At 39.5% G+C, this 23,687-nt stretch overlaps 1 protein-coding gene across 3 annotated transcripts in view; it reads left to right on the top strand.

Moving 5' to 3' along the window:
- The window catches only part of LRCH1 (leucine rich repeats and calponin homology domain containing 1), a 215,563-nt gene that overhangs the window by 164,666 nt on the left and 27,210 nt on the right, over nt 1-23,687 (top strand). For 2 of the 3 annotated variants that reach the window (XM_025000033.2, XM_025000032.2), the window contains exons 12-16: nt 4,074-4,163; nt 4,263-4,299; nt 8,707-8,760; nt 9,499-9,571; nt 21,382-21,491. In XM_025000033.2, coding sequence (XP_024855801.1) covers nt 4,074-4,163; nt 4,263-4,299; nt 8,707-8,760; nt 9,499-9,571; nt 21,382-21,491 — 364 coding nt within the window. Of the gene's footprint in view, nt 1-4,073; nt 4,164-4,262; nt 4,300-8,706; nt 8,761-9,498; nt 9,572-12,216; nt 12,322-21,381; nt 21,492-23,687 lie in introns of all 3 variants that reach the window. The other variant, XM_025000035.2, reaches the window with a different exon arrangement.

Here is a 23,687-nt window from a genome sequence, read left to right on the forward strand (position 1 = left end):
ATGGAGAAATAGATCCAAAGGTTATCCCTGGTAAACTGTTCAGGGTTTATGGGGATTTAAATGTGAAGGTGATGTGGTCTTGTAATATGGTGGGTGTAGAAATCACACCAGGTTCTGAGAATTTATGGAAAGAGTTATTAGTGAGTCCCAGAGTGCCAGGGAGAGTGCACCACCACTGTTCCTGGCTCTGAAGGAATACTCACAGGTCAGGCTGAGCATGGCTGGAAACCTTCAGCAATTGATTTGAAAAGCATTTCAATTCTGCTGACATTAGTTGAGTGCTTAGAGCATGGAAAGATGTGCAGTGTGTACGTTGGGGGATATAAGGATGAACAAGACACAGCTCTTCCTTCCAAGAACTTAAACGACCACAACAGACATTGCCTTGAGTAGTGATTTATAAGTGTAATGGATTTAAGGGCTTGACGTGAAGGAAACAAGCGATAGAATGAATGCCTGACTCCGGATGGAAAAGCGGAGGTGGCTCAGCCAGCCTTCTGAAGTTTAGAGTATTTCACCTGGGCCTTTAACAGCTAGCACTTTCAAGGAGAAAGCGAATTCTGGACTGAATGAATTAAAAGCTCATGCAAAGGCATGGAGGTCAAGAAGAGTGGAACAAACTTGGAAAATCTCAAGCGGAAAAGGTGATCTCCCATGCTGGCTGTGCTTCAGTATCATTTGTAGAAGTTTCAAAACACAGGCACTCTGCCTGACACTGCCAGTGGTGCGGGGAGCCTGGCCATTTTCATTTTTTAAAAAGTTCTGCTGGTGCTTCTGATGTGCAGCCAGGAGTGGGACTTCACAGAGGAGCTGTTCGGAGTGATGCAGGTGTGACTTCAAATTCAGGGTTGAGGAGCTGAGACTTAATTTCATATGTAGGAGGCAGCGGTGGCTTTAACATGTGATGATGCGTGTTCATTTTCCCTCATGGTTGGCTCAGAGTCTGGCTTATTTGTAAGCACCTAATCGAGGTGTGTTCCTTAAAAAGCTGAGTTTCACATTCTAACTCAGAGCAGTCAGTGAGAAAGGTGGAAACAGGGAGAAGAGAGCTTCTGTGTGTGTGTATGTGAGAGAGAGAGAGGGAGTTTGAGATAGAGAGAGAGGCACACAGAGAGAGTAATTATATGGAGCGAGGAAATAGTATGGCTGGAGGAGAACACGCCTTGGTCAGCCAGACACTGGTTGCAATCCCGGCTCTAGCACCAGGTACCCTGGATGAGTTACATAAGTTCTCTGTACCCCAGTTTTCTCATCTGTAAAATGTGCTATAAGTACATGTTGTGAGGATTTGAAATAATAAATAACTGCTGGTGGAAAGGTGCACTGGCAGAACCGTTCTCCAGAAGGCATCCTTGTAGTTTCTGCCATAGCCTAAAAATAGACAGAAAGCTTTTGAATTAATTCCAAAAATGTATCCTAAGGGACAGAGAGACATGAACAGCAGTTGTGAGGGGAAAGAGGTGTTTTTCCTAGCAAATATTTGGGGAAAAGGCAATGATCTAACAGTTTGGAGATACTTAAATTATGGTCCCTAATAAGATGAAGTATGTGACCAATACGTTTTTTTAAACTTTCCAATGTATTTTAGGTTGCTCACTATATAATGTTAACTTTAAAAAGTGTAAAAGTACATAAAATTTGATCCCAATGATATAAGTAGAATGAGTGGATAGTGAAAGTTGCTCATTCGTGTCTGCCTCTTTGAGACCCCATGGACTATACAGTCCATGGAATTCTCCAGGCTGGAATACCGGAGTGGGGTAGCTCTTGCCTTCTCCAGGGGATCTTCTCAACCCAGGGGATTGAACCCAGGTCTCCCGCATTGCAGGCGGATTCTTTACCAGCTGAGCCACCAGGGAAGCCCAGGAATACTGAAGTGGGTAGCCTATCCCTTCTCCAGCAGATCTTCCTGACCCAGGAATTGAACCAGGGTCTCTTGCATTGCAAGAGGTTTCTTTACCAGCTGAGCTACCAGGGAAGCCCCAGGTCCCATTAACAATTAAAACTAGAAACAAATATATCAAGATGGAAGTTTTCTCTGAGTGTTTCTAAATTATGGTTTTTATTTATACTTTTAAACATTGGAGATACTCAGCAGTAGATACTGTGGTAGTTCTTTGGTGATTGTTTGAAGTGGGGGTGAGGATGGAGGGAAACAGTCCAGGGTGTTTTAGACCTGACCCCTCCTGTCTCCATCTGAGATGGAGAACCATGGGGCGCAGCCAGTTTGAGAAGGAGGATATTGGGATCAGTTTAGGACCTGCTGCATAGAATCCAAGGTGGCAGTGTGATAGTGTCCATTCAGCTGCTAGATATTTAGGTCTGGGGCTCCAAGACTTAGACTTAAAAGTTACTTTCAGGGACTTCCCTGGTGGTTCAGTGTTTAAGACTCCGAGCTCTCAAGGCAGGGGCCAGGGTTCGATCCCTGGTCAGAGAACTGGATCCCACATGCTGCAACTAAGACCCAGTGCAGCCAGATAAATTTTAAAAATAAATAAAGTACAATAAAAGTTACTTTCATAAGATATGTTGTAATGGAAGCAGTATTATAAATGGATGGAGTTCCCAAGGGTGAGCCTATCAACGGGAAAGGAATTTGAGTCCAAGATAGAGCCTCAAAGACGTGATGTAGCAGAGAGAAGACCCCCACTTGGGCTCAAACTTTATATTGTTTTAATATTTCTGCCTTCTTACACTTTGTATCACGTTTCCAGTAAACTTTGCTTACAAATTCAAGATGAATACGTGAGCCCCAAAGTGAAAAAGAACGGCTTCGTTTGGTGGAAATAGCAGTGGCCAGGGAATGTGGGACTGGAACCCAGAGTAAGATCGGGGTGCCCTGGCGGGTGTGGCTCCTTCATGAGAAGTGGGTGAGCTGAGGATCTGGAGATACCACTCCAGCTTGGAAAGGTCTGAGGCAATAAGTTGCCAAGGATGTCTAGCCAGTCGGCATAGTTGGTGGGTGTGGAGGAAAATAGCCTTGAGTAACTGTCCCAGGGATAGTTGATTTGCATCTTTGTGGATTGTTATTTTAAAATTATATTATGTTGTAAAACTTTTATGGATTTGACCTCCTAAAGCAATCGACTGCTTTGGCTGCTATAGATCTTTGTTGTGCGTCCTGAAATAGATATTCTACTGCTACAGTTCTGACTTGATAATAATGTGTCTGTGAGCCAGTGTAATAGGGATAAAGAAAGAGCCCTGTCTTTGCTTCTGATAAAGAGAGGGCACTTCAAGAGGTCAGTTATTTCTAGCTGCTTGAATAATAGTCATAAAAAGTTTATATACACATTAAGATTTCCCTTTATCTCATTTCCTTGAACCAGATTGCTTTGTTTGTTTTAATCAAGTCACTGATCATAGGATTAAATTTTAGAGCTTTACCTTTCATGCGACCTTAACATCAAAAAATTTAGTTGAATATTGCTTTCCTGTTTTGCCTTTGTTGATTTCTTCTCTCAAGGATTTCTGATTGTTGGTTAGATATGATTTTCAATAGGATTGTATACTATGAATGCATACCCACCTTTTAAAATAGCTTTGTAACTTTTATATGACTTTTAGAAATTCCTGGTTTTATAGATCTTAAAAAAAATTCAGCTCTTAAAATTACAGAAATTCAGAAACTGTAAGAAAATTTCAGAGATAAAATGCATACCTAAAATTGATTTTGAAATTTTTTTTTTAATATTCCTATTAAACAAATGCCCTTGGGACATATCTGTAGTATAGTGTATGTACAATATAGTAGAGAGAAATTTTACTTGTTTCTACAAACTGATTAAGTTCTTAATAAAATTTAGTGTGTGCTACCTATGACTTTTATGACCTCATCAGAAATTACTATTGTATTTCAAATAAGTTGGATTTTGATACCAAAGTAGATTGAAAATTATATTTAAAAAATATATATATAGTCATGGTGAGGAAACTATATAGTTTGAAATTTCTACCATAAAACTTATTACTCAATTCTAATGATAAACACAACTTTTAAGTATATAACTAAAAGCAGTAGGATTTATTAAAGTTCAGTAATTTGGTAACACTTTTTCTCCCCTACTCTTTAGATTAAGCACAGATATTACAGAGAGAAGCGTTGTAAACTTTTACCCTGTGGACCCAGCAGATGACTTGGAATTACAGGACTCCACACTAAAGTATGTTGACTTTTCTATAACAGTATATTTTCTCTTTTTACATTGAAATATTTTTGCTTTAAATTATATTTATATCTTTTTATTCTGTAATTCCTACAGTGGTCAAATACAGCTGGAGAGGTCTCCAGAATGTGAGGTAAGGCTGCTCTTGGATGAACCAGAGTTCTGGTGCAGTATTCTGCCGCTGAAGAGTGGCTACCATATTCTGTCAAGATGTATCATGGGGTAGAACATTCTTTATAACACTTTGGCCACCTGATGCGAAAAGCCGACTCATTGGAAAAGACCCTGATGCTTGGAAAGATTAAGGACGGGGGAAAGGGGGCAACAGAGGATGAGATGGTTGCCTGGCATCATTGACTCAATGGACATGAGTTTGAGCAAACTCCAGGAGACAGTGAAGGACAGAGAAGCCTGGTGTGCTGCAGTTCATGGGGTCACAAAGAGTCAAACACGACTGAGTGACTGAACAAGAACTTTCATTAGTGAGATCAGTATTCAGATTTGTTCAAGATCTGGTTTTCAATTTTTTTATACTTTTAGCTTCTTTAGTTTTCCTGCTTATCAATTCTATTTCACCTCCCACTGAAGATGAGAGTTGACTGTTTCCATTGAATTCTCTAAGTCTTTATGTCAGACAGTTTTAAGTCAGGCCATGGCAAATAAGACCCACAGGGAAACCTGGCTCTGTCGGACACTGGAGGTAGTACCAGCCAGTGCCAGCAGCCTATGAACTGACCAGCTGAATGTAAACTAGGAAAGACTTTAAAGATAAGGGTAAGTGATTTGAGAAACATCTAGGAGGATTAAGAGACTAGCAAAGATAAACTGATGGGGGAATTTGGGGACAGGTTAAGGTAGGTTAGGTAGCTATGTAGGGTAAAATTCAGGTGGCTGCAGAGAAAGCAATTTTGACATAAAACTAGAGATAAGCTTGGAAGGTCCCAAAGATAAAAGGGGGGAGAGAGAGAGGTCTGAGTCAGTGACATGGGAGTAAAACATTGGTTACAGCCTGTTTCATCCCTTCTTACTGAATGGGTTTAGGATGGCTAATTTCAATACAGCCAACTTATGTTGCTTGAGCTATCTGAACAGGTACCATAGTAAAGCAGTCTCACACTCTTAAGTAGCTAAGTCTCTGTGTTAAATAAGTAGGAAAAGAGCTATAGTTTAAAAACCCATGTTCCTAGAGAATATGGTTTCATAGTTGAGTATTGTGATTTGGGATTACATTGAGTTTTCTTTCCATTTCAAAGGCTTGCTAACTATGGACTCGCGTGGGCTACCTCTCTAACTTCCTTGATTTTCTGTAAGTTAGGATCCATCTTATAACTCAGGACACCTGACTTTAGCTGTGACTGTTCCTCTGCTCTGTCCTTAGAGTCACTGCACTCCCTCCTCCCCAAGTGGAGAGTCACTCAATGACCCAGGAGTGGGACATCAGGGAGCCTCTTAGGTGAAGGCTGTCCTGGGTCTAATTCATGAGGCCCTCCTTTTGAGACATGCTCCTTTTGATTCTGTTCAGACTTACTTTTGTATTTGGCTTTTTACTTGGAAATAATTATAAAAGGTTAAAAAATTACAGAGGTCTGCAAAAAGTTACAAAAAAATTATAACCTTTTACCCACATTTTCTGTAATTAACATTTTACCACTTTTGCGGTATCTGTCTCTCTCTTCCTCCCCAGAGTTCTTTTTCTGAAAATTAAAGGATAAGTTTTGTACGTCATAGTCCTTTTCCCTAAACATCTCAATGTACCTTTCCTAAGAATAGGGATTTTATCCTATGTAACTCGACTTCAGTTATCAACTTCATAAATTTACACTGATAAAATAGTTTCGTCTAATATGCTCTCCATAGTCCAAATATTTAGATTGATCTAATGACGTTTTTCACAGCACTTTTTCCGCTTTAGTAGGATCCAGTTTAGAATCAATAGTTGTCAGGTACCTATAGTTTCCTTTATTCTGGATATTTCTATAACCTTTCTTTGATTTTTTATGACCTTAAAATTTTAAAGAATATAGTGCTCTTCTTTTTTAAAGAATGAACTGCCTCTTATTTTGTGGGACAGAAATCCTTCATATTTCCTCATGATCAGATTGAGTCTCTGTGTTCTTGTCTGGGATGCTGCCCAGGTGACATGGTGTCCTTCTCAGGGTATCACCTTCAGAGGCACATGTGAATGTCTGAGCTTCACTGGTGATGGTAACTTGATCACCCAGTGGACGAGGAACTTGATTTCTCCACCATTTGAGTATTGTTTTATTTCCCCTTGCAACTAGTAGTCAGTGAAGAGATACTTTGAGACCATGGTAGAATCCTGCTGCAGACCCACTTTTTTAATCTTTTTTTTTGGCTGTGCCGCATAGCACACAGAGATTCTCACTAAGATGTGGGACCTAGTTCCCTGACCAGGGGTTGAACCCACGCCCCCTGCATTGGAAGCACAGAGTCTTAACCACTGGGCCACCAGGGAAGACCCTGCAGAACCAGTAAAATAGATGCCCTCCTCTGTGCATGATTTTAGGAGTATCAGGAAGACACCAAGCCTCTAGGGGAAAAAAATCTCCATTCCATCTCTGATTTACAGTGTTAATTTGTGTTTTTTTTTTTTTTTTCCTTTTTGGTGGAACAAGGAGTCACGTTTGGTGTAAGGAATTCTTATTCCTTATCTTCCTTCTTTGGGCAATTCTCTGTCCATGACAGATATGTCTTCATGATTTTAAAAAGGGAGGGAGAATTTCTGGCTCCGGTGGAAAAAGAAAAGTCACAAGAAGGAGGAATGGAGAAGAAAGTGGTGGATGAGCAAGGCCAGTACCCATGATATGGGTGGAACTTAAGTGGGCCCCTCCTTTATGGTCTGGTTATTTCTGTATTATTTCTTCCACCCAATTCAGGAAGAAATCAGTTTCGTAAGCAGAGTCTTGAATCAGTTAGCCAGTCTATGTTGAGTCCTTGTGCTGGATGTGGCCTTGTTTTTAGTACCCAAGACTGGAATAGGAAGGAGATGAAGTTGCCCTCACTTTTAAGGCATTTTAAAAATTGTGGAGGAAAGAAGCCATAGATATTGAGAAAGCAGAAATGACTGTGAGATGGCCCATAATCCTGGGTGTTTTAGGTACTCTGGGATAGTAGGGGAAGGGATAAGAGTTTAAGGAGAGAGAGATTAATCTAGATTTCAAGGGCGATTTGGATTTGGATGGGTCCCAGGAGGCCGTGCTGGGCAAGACAGCGTGGCCATGATGGAATCAGCATGAAGCATAAACCGGACAGAAACACCACGAGAGAGGCTGGTGCCCAGTTACATTGGTGAGACCAAGATTGTGAAATGCCTTGTAATTAGCACACCGCATTCTCTTCCTTTTAACACACTTTAGTTGACTGTCCCCATTAAGTGTGGGTAGCACTGGCATCCATCCAGGAAGAACTACAAAGTATACTCTTATACATAAATAAATGTCCAGTGGGGAAGGATGGTGGAGGAGCACAGGGAAAATTGGAGAACAGAGTTTCTGATAGAGAATCAAAACTGCAACTTACTTGTTAGCAGTTAAGACATTTAATTAGGTAGGGAAATCAATGACATTTTATTCTAAAAATATGTTATTCCCTTGAATTTGTCACAGTTGGGAATGTTTTTTAATAGCAGTCCTCAACAATAGGAATAGACATCTTAAATTTTTACTAGTTTGGTGATACGTATGAACATGTTTATATTAGTTATCACCAAATTTTTTATAGGGCGGATCAATGGGATTTTGTTGTTGTCATTGGCCATGTCGCAAGGCTTATGGTATCTTAGTTCCCTGCTGCTGCTGCTAAGTCGCTTCAGTCGTGTCCGACTCTGTGCGACCCCATAGACGGCAGTCCACCAGGCTCCCCCTTTCCCTGGGATTCTCCAGGCAAGAACACTGGAGTGGGTTGCCATTTCTTTCTCCATTCGTTCCCTGACCAGGAATCAAACCTGGGCCTTCGACTGTGAAAGTGTGGAGTCCTAACCACTGGACTGCCAGGGAATTCCCTGGGGTTCTTGATTACCTTATAAAAAAGGCAGATCTGGGTAAAATAAACTATTGAGTTTTCTCATTGGTTGTCAAAACAAACTGATGTTGAATTGATAGCATAGGACTTTCCTAGGTTCAGGCGTGTTCGTTCATTAAAAAGCTCCCAGTGAGATTTTGTGTATTTGGGAACTACTGCCTTGGGCCATTTCTGAAAACCCTTATGCTCTCAGCACGTGGGAGCCTGCAGGTTACTGGGGAACCTGGCAAGCTGATGTTCACAGGTACTTTGGGCTGAGCTCTTTACTCTGGGAAATCCCTTTTTTAGTTTGTATATTTTAGATGTATTTTTCTGTGAATATAGCTGCATGTTTTTAGAAAGTGTACAGTAAGAATGGCCTACTTAACTACAAATTAATTCTATGTATTAGGCATTGTATCCCTGTGTGCCAGGGATATGATAGAAGTCAGACTCAGTTCTTGCCTTAAAAAGTTTATAGTCTGATGGAACATACCATGCATTTTTTTTCTTCCTTTAGGCGCAAAATGACCTAACATTACAGAGTAATGGGAGCGAGTATTCTCCCAATGAGGTAAGTTTCCTGATGATTAATGAAAGCTGAGGTGTTTTGTGAAACCTGAATTGGAATATCTTTTACAAAAATCTGTAATCTGAGACTGTTGTGATTCATGAGTTAATTGTATTGCAGAATCTCGGAGGGAATCTCTCATTAGCTCTCATAGCCTGATCCAGCCCTATCCATAATTAAAGACTCATTTTATAAGATATATTTTGAAAATTAAATATAGCAGCGTTTTTATAGAAAGCAGAGTGAAAATAGCTCAAATAGGCAACATTTAGAATGTCTTGTTAACCATAACTGATCCATGGGGTTTCCACATAGCTGAGACATCTGCTCAGTGTCATCTGTTTTCTCATCTCACTGTGTTATGAGATTCTTTATCAGATGTGCCCTCTGTGAGGTGATGTATGTGTGTGCTTGTGTGTGTGTGGTACACGTGCATGCGTGCACTTGAATGCACACATCTATTCTGGAGCAGAAAAGGATTACCAGTATCACACGATTATGAACTCTTTTATAATGAACATATAAAAATTGAATAAATCTGCCCCCAAATAACATTCTGTTGATTCTACCACAAGAATTTGCAATGTGAAGATGCATCCGTTATCATGTTTTTTAGTCAGGACTTCCTCACAGCAGCCAGTGCAAGGAGGTCGAGGTTTTGTTGCAACCCTTGATCCTGGAGAAGCATGCATAGTTCTGCTCCAGTTCTTTAAAAAGTGTCCTTTCCTTCTAACACCACAGATGAGAGAGAACTCCCCCGCCAGCTCTCCGACCAACACCAGCACAGCTCTGTTTGGCCTGAAACCTCGATCAGGTAAATGGAAACCTCAGTGTTCTTGCCCACGTGAAACAACTCCGGAGTTTCTCTTTAGCCTTTTGCGTGCATTTGTTATAGTGGGAGCAGCCTTGTTAACGCTGGTGAGTTTGAATCCTGGCATCAGAACCTTGCTACAGCTTGGCGAGGCCAGATTTTCAGGCTCTGTTGTCAGTGTGTCTCCTCTTAAGGCTGTGTTATCAGTAACAGAGCAAAGAGAGAAAAATGTTGGGGCATGTAAGTGGCAAAGAAATGCTTTTTGGATAAAATAGCCACCCCTTTGCCTCGGTGGCTGCTGGTACCTTGCTGCATGAAGGATGGTGACTCTTTGTGAGACACCCCTCATTTGCTCTCTGGACCTTGGAAAGGTCTGTGTGATTACTCCTGTGACAGGGCAGTCATTCCAAGACTCACGTGAGTGGTCAGAGAGATTTTAAAGGTCTTTTCTGGTTATAGTACCTACTTTATTTTAACTTATTATTAGTAGTTGCTTCTCTGTTTTAATATTTTTCATTCTTAGGTCTTTTGCAAATATTCTGTACCAATGCTTTTCAGTTAAGTGCTAAGAAGGCACTCAGATTCTTTAAGCAAAAGGTAGTAAAGAACTTAGATATTCTTGGGTTTATTAGTAAAGCATTTTGGCAGCAGTTGCAGATACACATATGTATAATTTTTTACCCATAGGAAAAAAAAATATAATTCTTTTATAAAGGGATGTTTTTTCATTTTTGGAGGAAGTTGGTTGATGGGTAACGTGTGGCCAGGTGTAAAGGTTTCCTGGCATTTTGAATGGACTATAAGACAAAGCTATTTGAGAACATGCTTGGGTGTGTGGTGGGGCTTAGGAAGTGTTTTATGGAGAGCCGAACTGTACTTGAAATTGGACTCAAATGACTAGCCTCACCATTTACAGACCTGAGTGTATACAGCCAGATATGGGCTGGGCTTCAATTTGCAAGGTCTCAGGTTGTGCTGGGAGGAATGGGGGCACCCATGCCTTGAGTGGTGATCTACCAGGAATGTTCTCTACACACCGAGGGCCTCATATTTGGCTAGGCTTTCTCCTGTCCCTTATAGGCAGTTTTAGACAATTTTAAAAGTTCTTATAACTGAGCAAATCAAAAGTTGAACGTATCTCCACAGAATAATATTCTTTTAAATGTGCATCTTTGTAGTTTAGTCGTAAAATTGTCTCCATGACTTTTCCAGTTCTTTTTATGGGGTCCAAATTCAGCTTATCAACTTTGTGCCCACACTGTTGAACCATTTCTGATTCTTTGCAGTGGTGAAAACTAAGTGAAGTATTCATTTTGAATAGCAGGAAACAAAGATAATTTCCCCTCCTAGCTTCCAGCCTTTCTATAATGCTGACTAACCAGTGTGGAAATTATGCTAGCTGTTGAAAGCTTTGTGGAGTTTGTTGTAAATAATACTGATTTTTCTTCAGGAACATCAGATGGCATGTTGGAACTTTATGAAACTAGCATCATCTATTGGGAATGTTTAAAATTTTATTTATTAAGTTTAAAATATTACAGTATGTATTTTTGACATTTTCTGGAAAATATATAGTAATCTTAATTGAAGGTCATATCATTCTTTTTGATTAAGTAGCTTTGGATCTTTAAAAAGTGATTTTTATGTTAAAATTAAGTATATGAATTCATGTGATTTCTGTGTTATAAATAAAAACAGACTCTCAAATCAGAAATTTGGAATAGAAACTTAGATTCTTTGAGTTGGCTGGTAGTTTTTTCCAAAAGAAATTTTTTTTCTATGTTTTCCTCCAAGGAAAGACAAATGTATATATACCCAAATAGTCATTCCTAGAAACATGTCCATGTATTTTACCGGCCTTGCCTTAAGATTGAATAAAAATTGTGTAGGTATTTTCTAAATATCAGAAACTACTATATGAATAGTGCCCCCAAAAGAGATGTTATTTCATAAATGACCAACTTAGAAGTTCTTTGAACTGATGGATATCTATTGGTTAATTGTTGTTAAGGAGACTCAACTAGTGTCCAAAATTGGTTTTATACTGATCAATATCTAAGACAATGGTTCAAGGGTTGAGCAGAGTTGACTAGATTCAGCTATCATTATAGATGTCTTTAAAGAGAAATTTTACACTGCCTTGGGAAAAAAAATTCACCAACTGTAAATGCTGATTCTATAATAGCTTTATTTATAAATAATAGACATATTTACACATATTAAACTTTGCATAGCCAACTTTTATGGTGAGTCATATTTGCTAAAATTATTTAGAAGGTCTTCGGGAAAGGTATCTGGTAGGGCTTTTGCTTTTTATCTGCATAGTCTATGGGGGCCCCTTCTTTCCGCTGACATGATTCATTAGTGCTCTAAGTCTGGGCTTGAGAACTGTTAACGATGAATGATATTAACTGCATGCAAAGTCTATGATTGATAAGTACTAACACTCAGTTTTTTATCGTTCTTTTTATTCCATGCGCCATCTTTCATTCTCCTGCTGTATTGTACATTTGAAATTAAATCCCATAATTTGAAATTCGCTTCATTTCCATACAACCCTTATGCCATTTGTGAAATGCTGCCGCCCCTTTGGTTTTTCCTGGTCCTTGCGCGACTGTACGCGGACTGGCTCTCTCGCTCTCCTGCAGACCCAGCCCTCACTCTTCCTCCTATCTCCTTCAACAAACTTACACAGGCACAAACATGGGACAGCTCTAGCTACTGTGTTCCCTCTGCAGGAGACAGTGACAATGGTAGGTGGCTTTGTACCTGTTCTTCAATGTGCTCATTAATAAGCCAGTGAATGAATGTACTGAACATTCATTTCTGTGCAGCTGAAGATAGAATGCGTTCTCCTGCATGCCTGACTTCAGAGATAACAGTAAACCTGGAAAGTCCAGAAAAATGCATGTGCATTGTTCTCTGGCAGTTTGTTAAACTATGTTTAATTATCTTGAACATTCTGAATTTTGGAAGGACTGTACAATAATTTCTTCTCTATTCTTTCTGCTTGGGTTTTTTTTTTTTTTTTTTTTGGTGTGTTTGCTTGCTTATAAAAATTTGGGTTTTTGTACATTTGGATAATCTCTTCTGAACTAATGCTTTTGGAGTTTATAATAATAAATAATAAAAAATAATAATCTTTTATTATCTAGGCTTCTGATAATGAGATTTTTTAAAGTAATTAAGATACACTGTGACTGATCTGAAAGGAGTGCACTGAGAATGGTTAGAAGTAAGGAATTTCTAAAAACGAAGAGAAATCACTTGCTTTTTTTTTTCTTTGAAAATTATTTGCACATTTTGACTTTTGATAACTTCAGCCCTTTCATCTATATAATATTCAAGAGGGCTTCCCTGGTGGCTCAGTCGTAAAGAATCCCCCTGCCAACGCAGGAGATGTGGGGTCGCTCGCTGGGCCCGGAAGAGCCCCTGGAAAAGGAAAAGGCAGTGGAATCCAGTATCCTTGTCTGGGAAATCCCACGGACAGAGGAGCCTGGCATGTTGCCGTCCATGGGGTTGCAAAAGAGCTGGACACGACTTAGAGACTAAACAACAACAAATATTCACGAGTGGTAAATTGGCTTGAGAATCAAATGTGCAAATAAAAAATTGAGGACACCCAGCTAGGATTAATGTGGATATTGTTTGATCTCGTGCCACTGTATATCTAAAGTAGCCTAAAAGATGAAAATAAAATACATATAGTTATTTAGATACACTTACTACAGATATCTCAGTCTCCATATTGATCTGTTAGTTCAGATCTTAGGCATTTGACTCCAAGATACAAAGCAATAAAAGTAATATTGAAAGAAATAGAGAATATGATTCATAGGGAAGAGAAGTGATGTGTGGGGTAAAACCACTGCAAACACAAGAAGATATATTTTCTAAGTTATTTTTTTAATCTCAATATCAATATGTTACATGTAATGAATAGAAACCATATATGTAAAACATTTGTTGTGATTTCTGGTCGAAATTCAACCAAAAAATGCTTTTTTCAGACTTCATTACATAGAAGGATAATGTATATTTTGGCAGGTTAGTATTCTTGCCTGGAAAATTCCATGGACAGAGGAGCCTGGTGAGCTACAGTCCAGAGTGTTGCAAAGTGTTGGACATGACTGAGCACACATGCACTCACTATATCTTTCCTGATATTATCACTATATCTTTCCTTTTTCTAGACCTCTGTAGCAGAAGGCGTTTTATCTGATAGTACTGGAGAAGGCAATGGCACCCCACTCCAGTACTTTGCCTGGAAAATCCCATGGACGGAGGAGCCTGGTGGGCTGCAGTCCATGGGGTCGCCAAGAGTCGGACATGACTAAGCGACTTCCCTTTCACTTTTCACTTTCATGCCTTGGAGAAGGAAATGGCAACCCACTCCAGTGTTCTTGCCTGGAGAATCCCACGGACGGCGGAGCCTGCTGGGCTGCCGTCTGTGTGGTCACACAGAGGCAGACACAACTGAAGTGACTTAGCAGCAGCAGCAGTTACAAAAGGAATTTTATTATTTCATAGATTTCTAAAATTTCAAACCAAAAGCAAGTGTGATTAAACAACAATAACAAGGAAACCAAAGTTCCTTCTTGTATCACCCCACTTTAAATCCTGGGAATTGAGGAAGGCTAAGTGGGAACTTTCTTGATAAACTATTCCTTTACTTAAAAATAAAGGGGAGAGAATCATTTTCATTTCTCAGAAAGCATGGCTAGTTATGGATCTGATGATGTTTAAAGGGAATAAAGCCTAGAATGAAAGATTTATGTGTGATTTGGTATTTCCTTAGGAATTATATCTGAAAAAGACTTTTTAAAGCTAGGTAAGATTTAGATGTAGCAGTAAAATTTCTATCTTTATAAATGAACCAACTAAAACAAGAAAGGTGGGGTGACCTGCCTAGCTCACGCTGCTAGATAGAAGGGGAGCTGGGGCCATGCCCAAGGGTCCAGTCTCCTCTCCACCATCTCTACCTTCACATCTACAGCTGTTTATTGAGGATTCTTTGTGCAAGATACTTTGTGCCAGATAAAGTCTTAAGATTTCCATAGAAAATAATCACTGTGAAAATCTTCCTGAAAATAAAATAACCATCCAATACTTATATGATATTTTTCCTATGAGTGAAAATTCTAGGGATTCACATGTAGGTATTATAGTGTACTACACACACACACACACACACACACACAAAATAACAAAGGGATTGTTTTCAGTATTAATCTACCCGGGTCAGACATTGGGTAGTTGTTATTTTCCCCTTTTTGCAATTTGCCTACAGTATGCTCTAGGGAAGGGATAATTTTCTGTTAATTATCTGATAATTTTCTGGCAGCAGAAGTCTTTTCAAATATTTGTGTAGGTTCCCAAATCTGACCTTTCAAATACAATCTTCATTCTCTTTGAGCTAAATGTTGCCTTCTGATTTGAATACATTTTCCAATACATTTAAAGTTTTTTTCAAACTAAACTTTTTATCTTGTATTGGCATATAGCCGATTAACAACATTACGGTAGTTTCAGGTAAACAGCAAAGGGGCTCAGCCATACATACACACGTGTGCACCCTCCTCTAAACCCTGCTCCCAGCCAGGTGCCACCTAACATTGACTAGAGTTCCCCGTGCTATACCGTAGGTCCTTCGTTGGTTATCCATTTTGAATATAACAGTGTGTACATGACCTTCCCAAACTCCGTAACTATCCCTTCCCCTCCCGCAGCAACCATCAGTTCATTTTCTAAGTCTGTGAGTCTCTCTCCGGTTTCTTCCATGGGGTCGCAAAGAGTTGGACACGACTGAGCGACTTCACTCACTCATTCAATTACTTTACAGTATTGTGGTGGTTTTTGCCATACATTCACATTCTCTTTCTGTTTTGTAAGTGTTTTTTAATTAATGAAGAAACACTGTATGCATCCCCAAGTATGTGAGCTAAAGTTGGAAGAGGGAAATAGCCTACTTTTATGTTGCTCTTCCTGGTTACTCTGAAACAGTAGATCCCATTCAGTGCCCCTCATGGCATCTCAAAGCTGATTACCCCATCAGTTTTGTTTCCTCATAGTTGCTCCATTGTCCAGTATCTGTGGTTATCTCAACCTGTGAAAATAAATGGCATCATATTCCCACTCTACCCAGCATGATGCAACTTGCCTTTCATTTATGATTTTTATTAATTACTTTTGGTAAAGTTGGCTTGTTTATTTCTTGTTCACTGTCATGCTTTATATTAAAATTCCCACTTTTTAAAAATGACTATTGAAGTAAAATTATTTAAAGAAACACATTTGAAATAATAAATATTGCTTTCTAATATTTTGTTTCAAATATATGTCATTTCAAATTCCCATATCTTCCCTAAACTCATTCTTCAAAGAAATAAAAATGACAACTGGCTAGGAAGTCCTCGGGAGTTTGAATTTCTACAGTCCTCAAAGTCCTGCCTCCTAAAATGGCTGGAGAAGGATGTGGACCTGTGTCTCTATGTCTGCCCCCTGGGGCTGGAGAGGGCAGCTTCACTTCAAGTTGTTCTTAACTTGAAAGCTTCACTTCCGCTCCTTCTCTTGTGCTCTTTTACTACTCTGCTGCTTTCTTTCCTTTCCCCCTTCATTTTGAAATGAAAATTGTTCCTGCCTTCCTTTGAAGTATTTTCTCTCTTTCATTTTCAACAAATTGGTGGGTGCTAATTTATACTTAAAATTGATCTTTAAACTGTCACTGGAAAGTGAATGAATGGACGGACATACCTATCTTGGGCCAGTTTTCAGACATTTTCTGGAATGTTTTTACCATAATCTTGCACTTCTAGGTATTTTTTTCCCCATTATAAAAATGAGGAAACTGAAGCTGGGAGGGGTTGTGGTTCTCAGCCCTGGCTTTATATGAGAATCACCTGGGCATTTTTCAAACAATGGCTGCCTGTGCCCTACACTCAGAGACGCTAATTTATTTGGTGTACCATGGAGTCTTCGCACTGATTATTTTGCTGACTTGATGTTCTGTTAAGCAGGTAAACACCCCTGGGTTAAATAAACTGCCCAAGACAATAGAGAAGAAATTTGAGCCTTCTGAGGGCAGAGAATTTATCTAATTCATTTTTAGGCACCAGAGGGAATAAATGAATGTATTAATCAGATTTCTGATTCACATTAACTGGATCTACAACTCATGATACTTTTTCAAAGCCACCCTATTGTTGCCCTTGAATTGGTATGTCTTTAACATCACACCCTGTCCAGATTTTTTAGTTTCCAAGGGGAAGTGGAGAGCTGAATTCCAAACCTCATGTGTCCACAGAGAAGAAATCTGGAGTTAAATTTAGATAATAAAGGTTAATAATATCCACTAATAATTTCTATGCAAAATGCTTTTCTTGTAAGAGCATTTCAGGGAATTTTTAGAGGAGTGGGCTTTCTTTGCTTAACTGAAAGGTACTTTTATAACATTTTAAAAAATAGTTTCTTGTGCACATCCTTAAATATCTGTTGAAAGTTGCTCAGTCGTGTCCAACTCTTTGCGACCCCATGGACTATGGCCTGCCAGGCTCCTCTGTCCATGGAATTCTCCAGGCAAGAATACTGGAGTGGGTAGCCGATCCCTTCTTCAGGGGCATCTTCCCAACCCAGAGATTGAACCCAGGTCTCCCACATTGCAGGGGGATTCTTTACTGTCTGAGCCACCACGGAAGCCCAAGTAAACTGGAGTGGGTAGCCTATCCCTTCTCCAGGGACTCTTCCTGACCCAGGGATTGAACCGGGGTCTCCTGCATTGCAGGTGGATTCTTTACCAGCTGAGTTACCAGGGAAGTTCCAGTATCTGTTGAGTGCCTACTGTGTGTTAGGCATGATGCACTTTACTGTGGACACAGTTCTGAAAAAGACAGACTAAATCTCTGCCTTTGTGGAACTTTTTATTTTGCAGTCTAAGGCATTCAAACCTGGAAACTAAGCTTTAGGAGATTTCTCAGGTGACTGCTTATATCAGGGTAGGGTAATCTGTGTCAAGGTACTCTCCAGATAGACTGATCTTTGTTTTCTTGCTTGTTTTTTAAGATGTTTTGATGTGGACCATTTTTTAAAGTCTTTTCTGAATTTGTTACAATACTGCTTCTGTTGTTTATGTTTCTTTCTTACTTTTTTTTCTTTTTTTTCCTATGAGGCATGTGGGATCCTAGCTCCTCCACCAGAGATCAAACCCACACCCCTTGCATAGGAAGGGGAAATCTCAATCTCTGGACCACCAGGGAAGTCCCAGATAGTCTGATCTTTGAATGAGGGAGTTTTTGAAACACTTTTTTTTTGTTGTTGTTTATTCATCAAACAAGCTGCTTTCTTGGACAGGGGTAGAAGTTTAAATTGGAAACAGACATAAACTCTGTATTAGAGAGTCCTATGGAGAAAATCAGATCTGTACTGTGAGACAGAAGGTGATGAGTACCATGAGAGGCGCAGATAAGGAACGTTGCGCATTCATAGCTGACAGACCATTCCCAGGTCGGGGATGAAGACGATGAAGAGAGTGGAGGAGGAGGTAGAGATAAGGGGAAAGTAGTAGAATTTGACCTGTACCTGCAGAATGAATTTGATATTCTTCCTAAGCATATTCATCATTCCCTGCAGAATTTTTGCTTAGAAATTTGTCTCTGTATTTCTGAGTATGAGCAAAACTGCAAGTATGAGCAAACCATCCTTTTCATTCTTTGAATGTTATTTGATACATAGTAACTAACCAGCGAAGCAGGACTCATTTTTTCCCTGCATCTTATTTCTCCTATTTCCTTGGCTTTTCCTGCCCCTTAGGCATATATACGTGTGTTGACACGTCCTTCCCGGGTGGTTCAGTGGTCAAGAATCTGCCTGCAGGAGCCCCAGGAGACATGGTTCTATCCCTGGTCAGGAGGATCCACTGGAGGAGGAAATGGCAGGTCACTCCAGGATTCTTGCCTGGAGAATCCCAAGGACAGAGGAGCCTGGTGGGCTACAGTCCATGGGGTCGAAAAGAGTCGAATACAGCTGAGCACACACACACATAAACACACACTCACTCCCTCATATACACCCTCCCTCTGCTCTCTTGTCCCAGCTTTTTTTCCTTCTTATTTACATTAATCAGTGTGGCATTTGCTTTGAAAAATATTTACTATAACAAGGCGGCTCTTGTAGCCTCAAGTTAACTTTTATTCCCCTGAATTAAGTAGGGGAGTTCTTAAATGTAGTGACAGAAAATTAAGGAAAACTAGAATAATTCCTCCATAGATCAATTTCCTGAAGCTCTGACCAAACTGGTCACTGTATTTATTATTTAAATATGGCTTGAAAAGAAAAAAAATTGTAGATAGTATAATCAGAGCTCCTATAATGATCCTATGAAAATTAATTCTGTCATAACAAACATGTGCTCTGTAGATTTATCAGTCTAAATAATTCATTGTAAATTCTCATATATTCTACAATAATTAATCTATTTAGAAAACTCGTAGTAGTCAAATTTCCAATAATTTTATATACATTGGAAGTGTTCATTTAAAAAATAACAGTTCACATATGTTTTAACATTTTTTAACTGCTTATATTCATAAAGCAAATACCCAAGCATGCATTTTGTATTTTTTGAGATGTATGGGCATTTAAGATGAAAAGCAAGACCAGGTATTTAAAACCCAGACACCATTGTGTTATCTTGTTATCTCACATAGGGTTCTAACAGGGCATAGATACTTGAAGAGTGTCCTGTTAACCAAAAGCTCACAGTTAATTTAACTGCCTGATAGCTTCGTATTCAGAATGAAGTCTGCCAGTAAAAACATATTGGAAATATTAAACATGTAGTATTAGATAAGATTGCCCCCAGAAAAAAAGCCGAAGGAAAATAAAACCTCCAAAGAAAACACTGGATTTGTTTAAACAGAGCTGGGGCTCCCCCTTGCGGACCAGTATGTGTATTACTCAATTAAGTCCACATTCCTTGACTTTTTTGGTAAATTTGGTTGATTTCTTTTCTTTGAGGGTGTGGATTTTTTCTGGACTTTCCATTTTAATGTATCTCTCTTCTGATCACTAAGTTTAAGTAGGTAGATTTTTTGACTGGGCTCCATATGGTGCAAAGGCAGCTTTATCTCATCTCTCCCTGCTGATTGGTCTACCCTACTTCCTCGGCCTGCCTTGCCTTTATTTTTGAAACAGTTGGTCTCACTTCCTGTGGGGTTTGGTTTTTGTGGGTCTTGGTGACAAGACTTTGGCTCTTTCCACCTGTGACTTCCTTAGGGGGCTTGAGACAGAAGCCCAGGCCCCAGGCTGACTTCTCTCTGAAGTTCCAGAAGGTGTTTCATGTACAGTAGTCATCCCGTTGCTCCATTAACTTCTGTAAGTCAAGGATTTCTTAAGATGTGTCAACTTTCTGGTCCTCTGTAGAGCGCCAGAATGCTGATTCAAATATCCTAGAACTGATTTAGAAAGAAAATACCTAAATGTGAAAAGTATAGTGTAAGACATTCATTAAGGTGTTTTGATTCAAAGATACAAATTAGGATTAAAATGACATAGTTGTATGAATGTAGGATAATTGATTATAGGGTGGGCCCCAGTTTTTAATTCAAAGTATATTTGTAAACCATATTTAACAATAAATAAATTGAATTAGCTTTTAAAGTGGCTCATAGAGAATGTTTGTCAGAATAGAATAAACATTGCATAATCTTCTTATTCTATATTATTGAAGATATGGTGATTGAAGCAACTAGAATCGCAGTATGTCAGTGCAGCCTTCTATGTGGTACTGATTTTTAAAACTGGAGTTCTCTGCCCCAGACTTTCTGAAGCCCTGCCCCCCGCATCCTCCCATCCCCACCTCTCCCAATCTGAAAATCTATGGGACACAGAGAACCAACGACAGCTCTTAACCACTCTTTGCTCCTTCTGTGTGCATGGAAAGTTGATAGTCTTAATAAGAATCTAAAGGCAGAAAAAGATTCAAGTTTAAATCTGCCCTGTGCTTTGTATCCTGATATAAATTGCTAGAATCACTGCCCATAGGTAGAATATTTCGTGCTTTCCTGATAGTCTTTAAGAGATGTTATCCTTCAAAGTTTGAGAACATTCATTTTGTCTGCAGCCAGAGCCTTAACTCCTTCCTGAGTTGCCACTGTGAGTTGCTATTCCTGGAAGGTTGTAATTTTAAGGACCTGCAGGCAAAGATGATCTCTTAAGACTGCCTCCCATCTTGACAGCTTTTCTGAAAGCAATCTACGGTCATCTTTGAAGAGCTGACTTAGGGATGCACTTTCAGTGACATGATAGAAGCCAGAATTTCCCCTCCACGCTCAGATAGATAACGCTTGGGAGTAGGTAGTGCATATCATCACTTAGTTCTTAATCCAGGCTGATGGAAAAACCGCAGCCAACAAAATCATTAACCTGTGCTTGTTTATACCATGTAAAGCAATTCTGTCTTGTTACTTGAAACAGAGTATTCAAGTTTAATGAAAGGATTGTGAAACCTGGAGTGTAGATGAAAGCTTGGAATAGAAGCAGTGGAAAAATTAGAGGAGGAGTCTGGAATAATACCAAGGATGACCAAGCCCTTTCCTGGATTCAGCTGATCATTCGTCCACACAATGCAGAATAATTGAAAACATAATTTTCTCTAGAATATTTGAATCAAGCTTTTCATGTAAAGTCAGAATTTCCTGTTTTTGTGAGTGGTGAATGAATTATTTGGGATAAATAAACTATTTGATTCAAACATGAGCAGCCCGATATGGCAGTCTGTACTAGACACTCCATAAAGGCTTTCCCCCTTTCTCTTCTAGTGTTTCTAAGACCACAGAGAAATTTGGAATCTATAGACCCACAGTTTACGATTCGGAGGAAAATGGAACAGATGAGAGAAGAAAAAGAACTGGTGGAACAACTCCGAGAGGTACCGGGAAACGTTGTATTACTGAATAATAATTTCCAGCGTTGAAGCAGCATTCCGTATTTTTAAAAAGTAGATTTTGAAATACTTCAAACAGACCTGGTTTCAAATCTAGCCAACTCGCCTACTGACTGTCTGCTACTGGGCAAGTCACTTAACATCTCTGAGTTTGAGTTTTTTCATATATTAAAACAGTAGTTCCCATCTACCTTTGTGGGATTTTGTGAGGAATCTATGAGGTAATATAAGTAGAGATACTTAATACCTATGTATAAAAGTTAAAACTTGTAAAAATGCATTGTTATTAATTTATTTAATAAGATTACGTGACTTATTAAAGTCACTTATTAAAGTGACTTATTAAAGGATGTTTATAGTTATCCCTACTAGGCAGAATTTTCCAATGTCATATAATAGGCAAACCATTTGAGTTCCTACCAAGAGTGAAGTCTTGTGCTGGGCGCTAGGGGAGCTTTTAAGCTTGGTGATGGCAGGAGCCATGGCTGTCTTATTCCATATTGTAATTCTATCCCCAGCACAGCTCCTGGTGGCAACTGTGTATATATTTGTCCTACCCTCATGGTCTTTGTGTCTAATTAGGAGGATCTCACGTAAGTATGTGGAAGGTCAAATGGCAGGCCAAGGATCAGTTACCAAAGAACTCACTGATATTAGTTATTAAAGGCAGCATATCATGCTTTACTACATAAGTTCTTTTATATTCAAAGAGAAGTACCATAGCCATTAATTAGAAGAATATAGGAAGCTTCTTGAAGAGGTGGATTTTATACTATATCTTCTTCTTTCACTGCTGCTGCTGCTGCTGCTAAGTCGCTTCAGTCGTGTCTGACTCTGTGCGACCCCATGGACTGCAGCCTACCAGGCTTCTCCGTCCATGAGATTCTCCAGGCAAGAACCCTGGAGTGGGTTGCCATTTCCTTCTCCAGTAGCAAATGGTTATTGACTGCTGCTCTGTGCCAGGCCGTATAGTCTAGGTGATGGAGAGACAAAAGAACAAAAAGGTCTCTGCTTTCATGAGGCCTGTAGTCTATTGAGAAGAGAGAATAAGTAAGAAGGAAACAAATAAATACACAACTTCAAATAACAGTGAGTTTTACAAATGAGCAATGAATTCTATAAGTAAAATTAAAGCTGAATTTAAGGAAGGTCAGAATCTTTTTTTGTTGTAGATGATACTTCATATATATGGTTATATAAGTCGCTCAGTCGTGTCTGACTCTTTGCGACCCCGTAGACTGTAGCCCGCCGGGCTCCTCTGTCCATGGGATTCTCCAGGCAAGAATACTGGAGTGGGTTGCCATTTCCTTCTCCAGGGGATCTTCCCAACCCAGGGATCGAACCTGGGTCTCCTGCATTGCAGGCAGATGCCTTATCCTCTGAGCCACCAGGGAAGCCCCAAAAGTATGTATATAGCAGGTAGTCCGGAGGAAAGAGATAAAAACCCGGAAACTCCTCACCACCACTTTAAGCCGCTGTGGTTGACTCAGCAGTCACATCGGACAAGTCAGACCTCGGTCGTTTGCCTCGAGTATTTGGGTGTGCTGTAAACTTGGGAGGCGAACTTTCAGAGATACGTAAAAATAAGATGAGAAGTTGAGACAAGCCTCTCAAAGCGTGATATGATTTTATCTTAAAGCCTGGGTCATATTGATAGCTTATGTTTTAATTTAATTAGAGACTGAAAGCAAGGTTAGAAATAAAAAATCAGGTGTCTAGACACAGGACAGTTTTGAAAGAGAATTAGGCAACACTGTTACAGGCACTGATTTTCAAGTGCTTTACTTATTGCAGATCTCCAAATTAAGTCATCCTTTCTTACAGTGTTACCCAATTATGAGGAGCTTTTGCTGTAAAGGAGAAATTTGTATTTGAAGTTTAAAAAATGGATTTTCCTGCTTTTGAGGAGATGGAGTAGATGTACTTTTCCCCATTCCTCTCACTAAGTACAACTAAAACCCTTGGCAATTATATATAAAATAAGCATAAGAGCACTCTGCAAGGTGGAGAGAATAATTCAGACCAGCTGGGCTCCTTGGGACTAGGAATGACTCGGTGCTGAGTCCAGTGGGTTTTCTTTTTTGCTTCATCTTTCTCAGACTTGGAGCTGAAGTAGCTGGAAACTGGAAATGCTCATGGGAACAGGTTTTTTTTTTTTTTTTTAAAGTCCCAACAAAAGCC

This window comes from Bos taurus, chromosome 12 (genome assembly GCF_002263795.3).
Source record: "Bos taurus isolate L1 Dominette 01449 registration number 42190680 breed Hereford chromosome 12, ARS-UCD2.0, whole genome shotgun sequence".
Lineage (NCBI taxonomy): Eukaryota > Metazoa > Chordata > Mammalia > Artiodactyla > Bovidae > Bos > Bos taurus.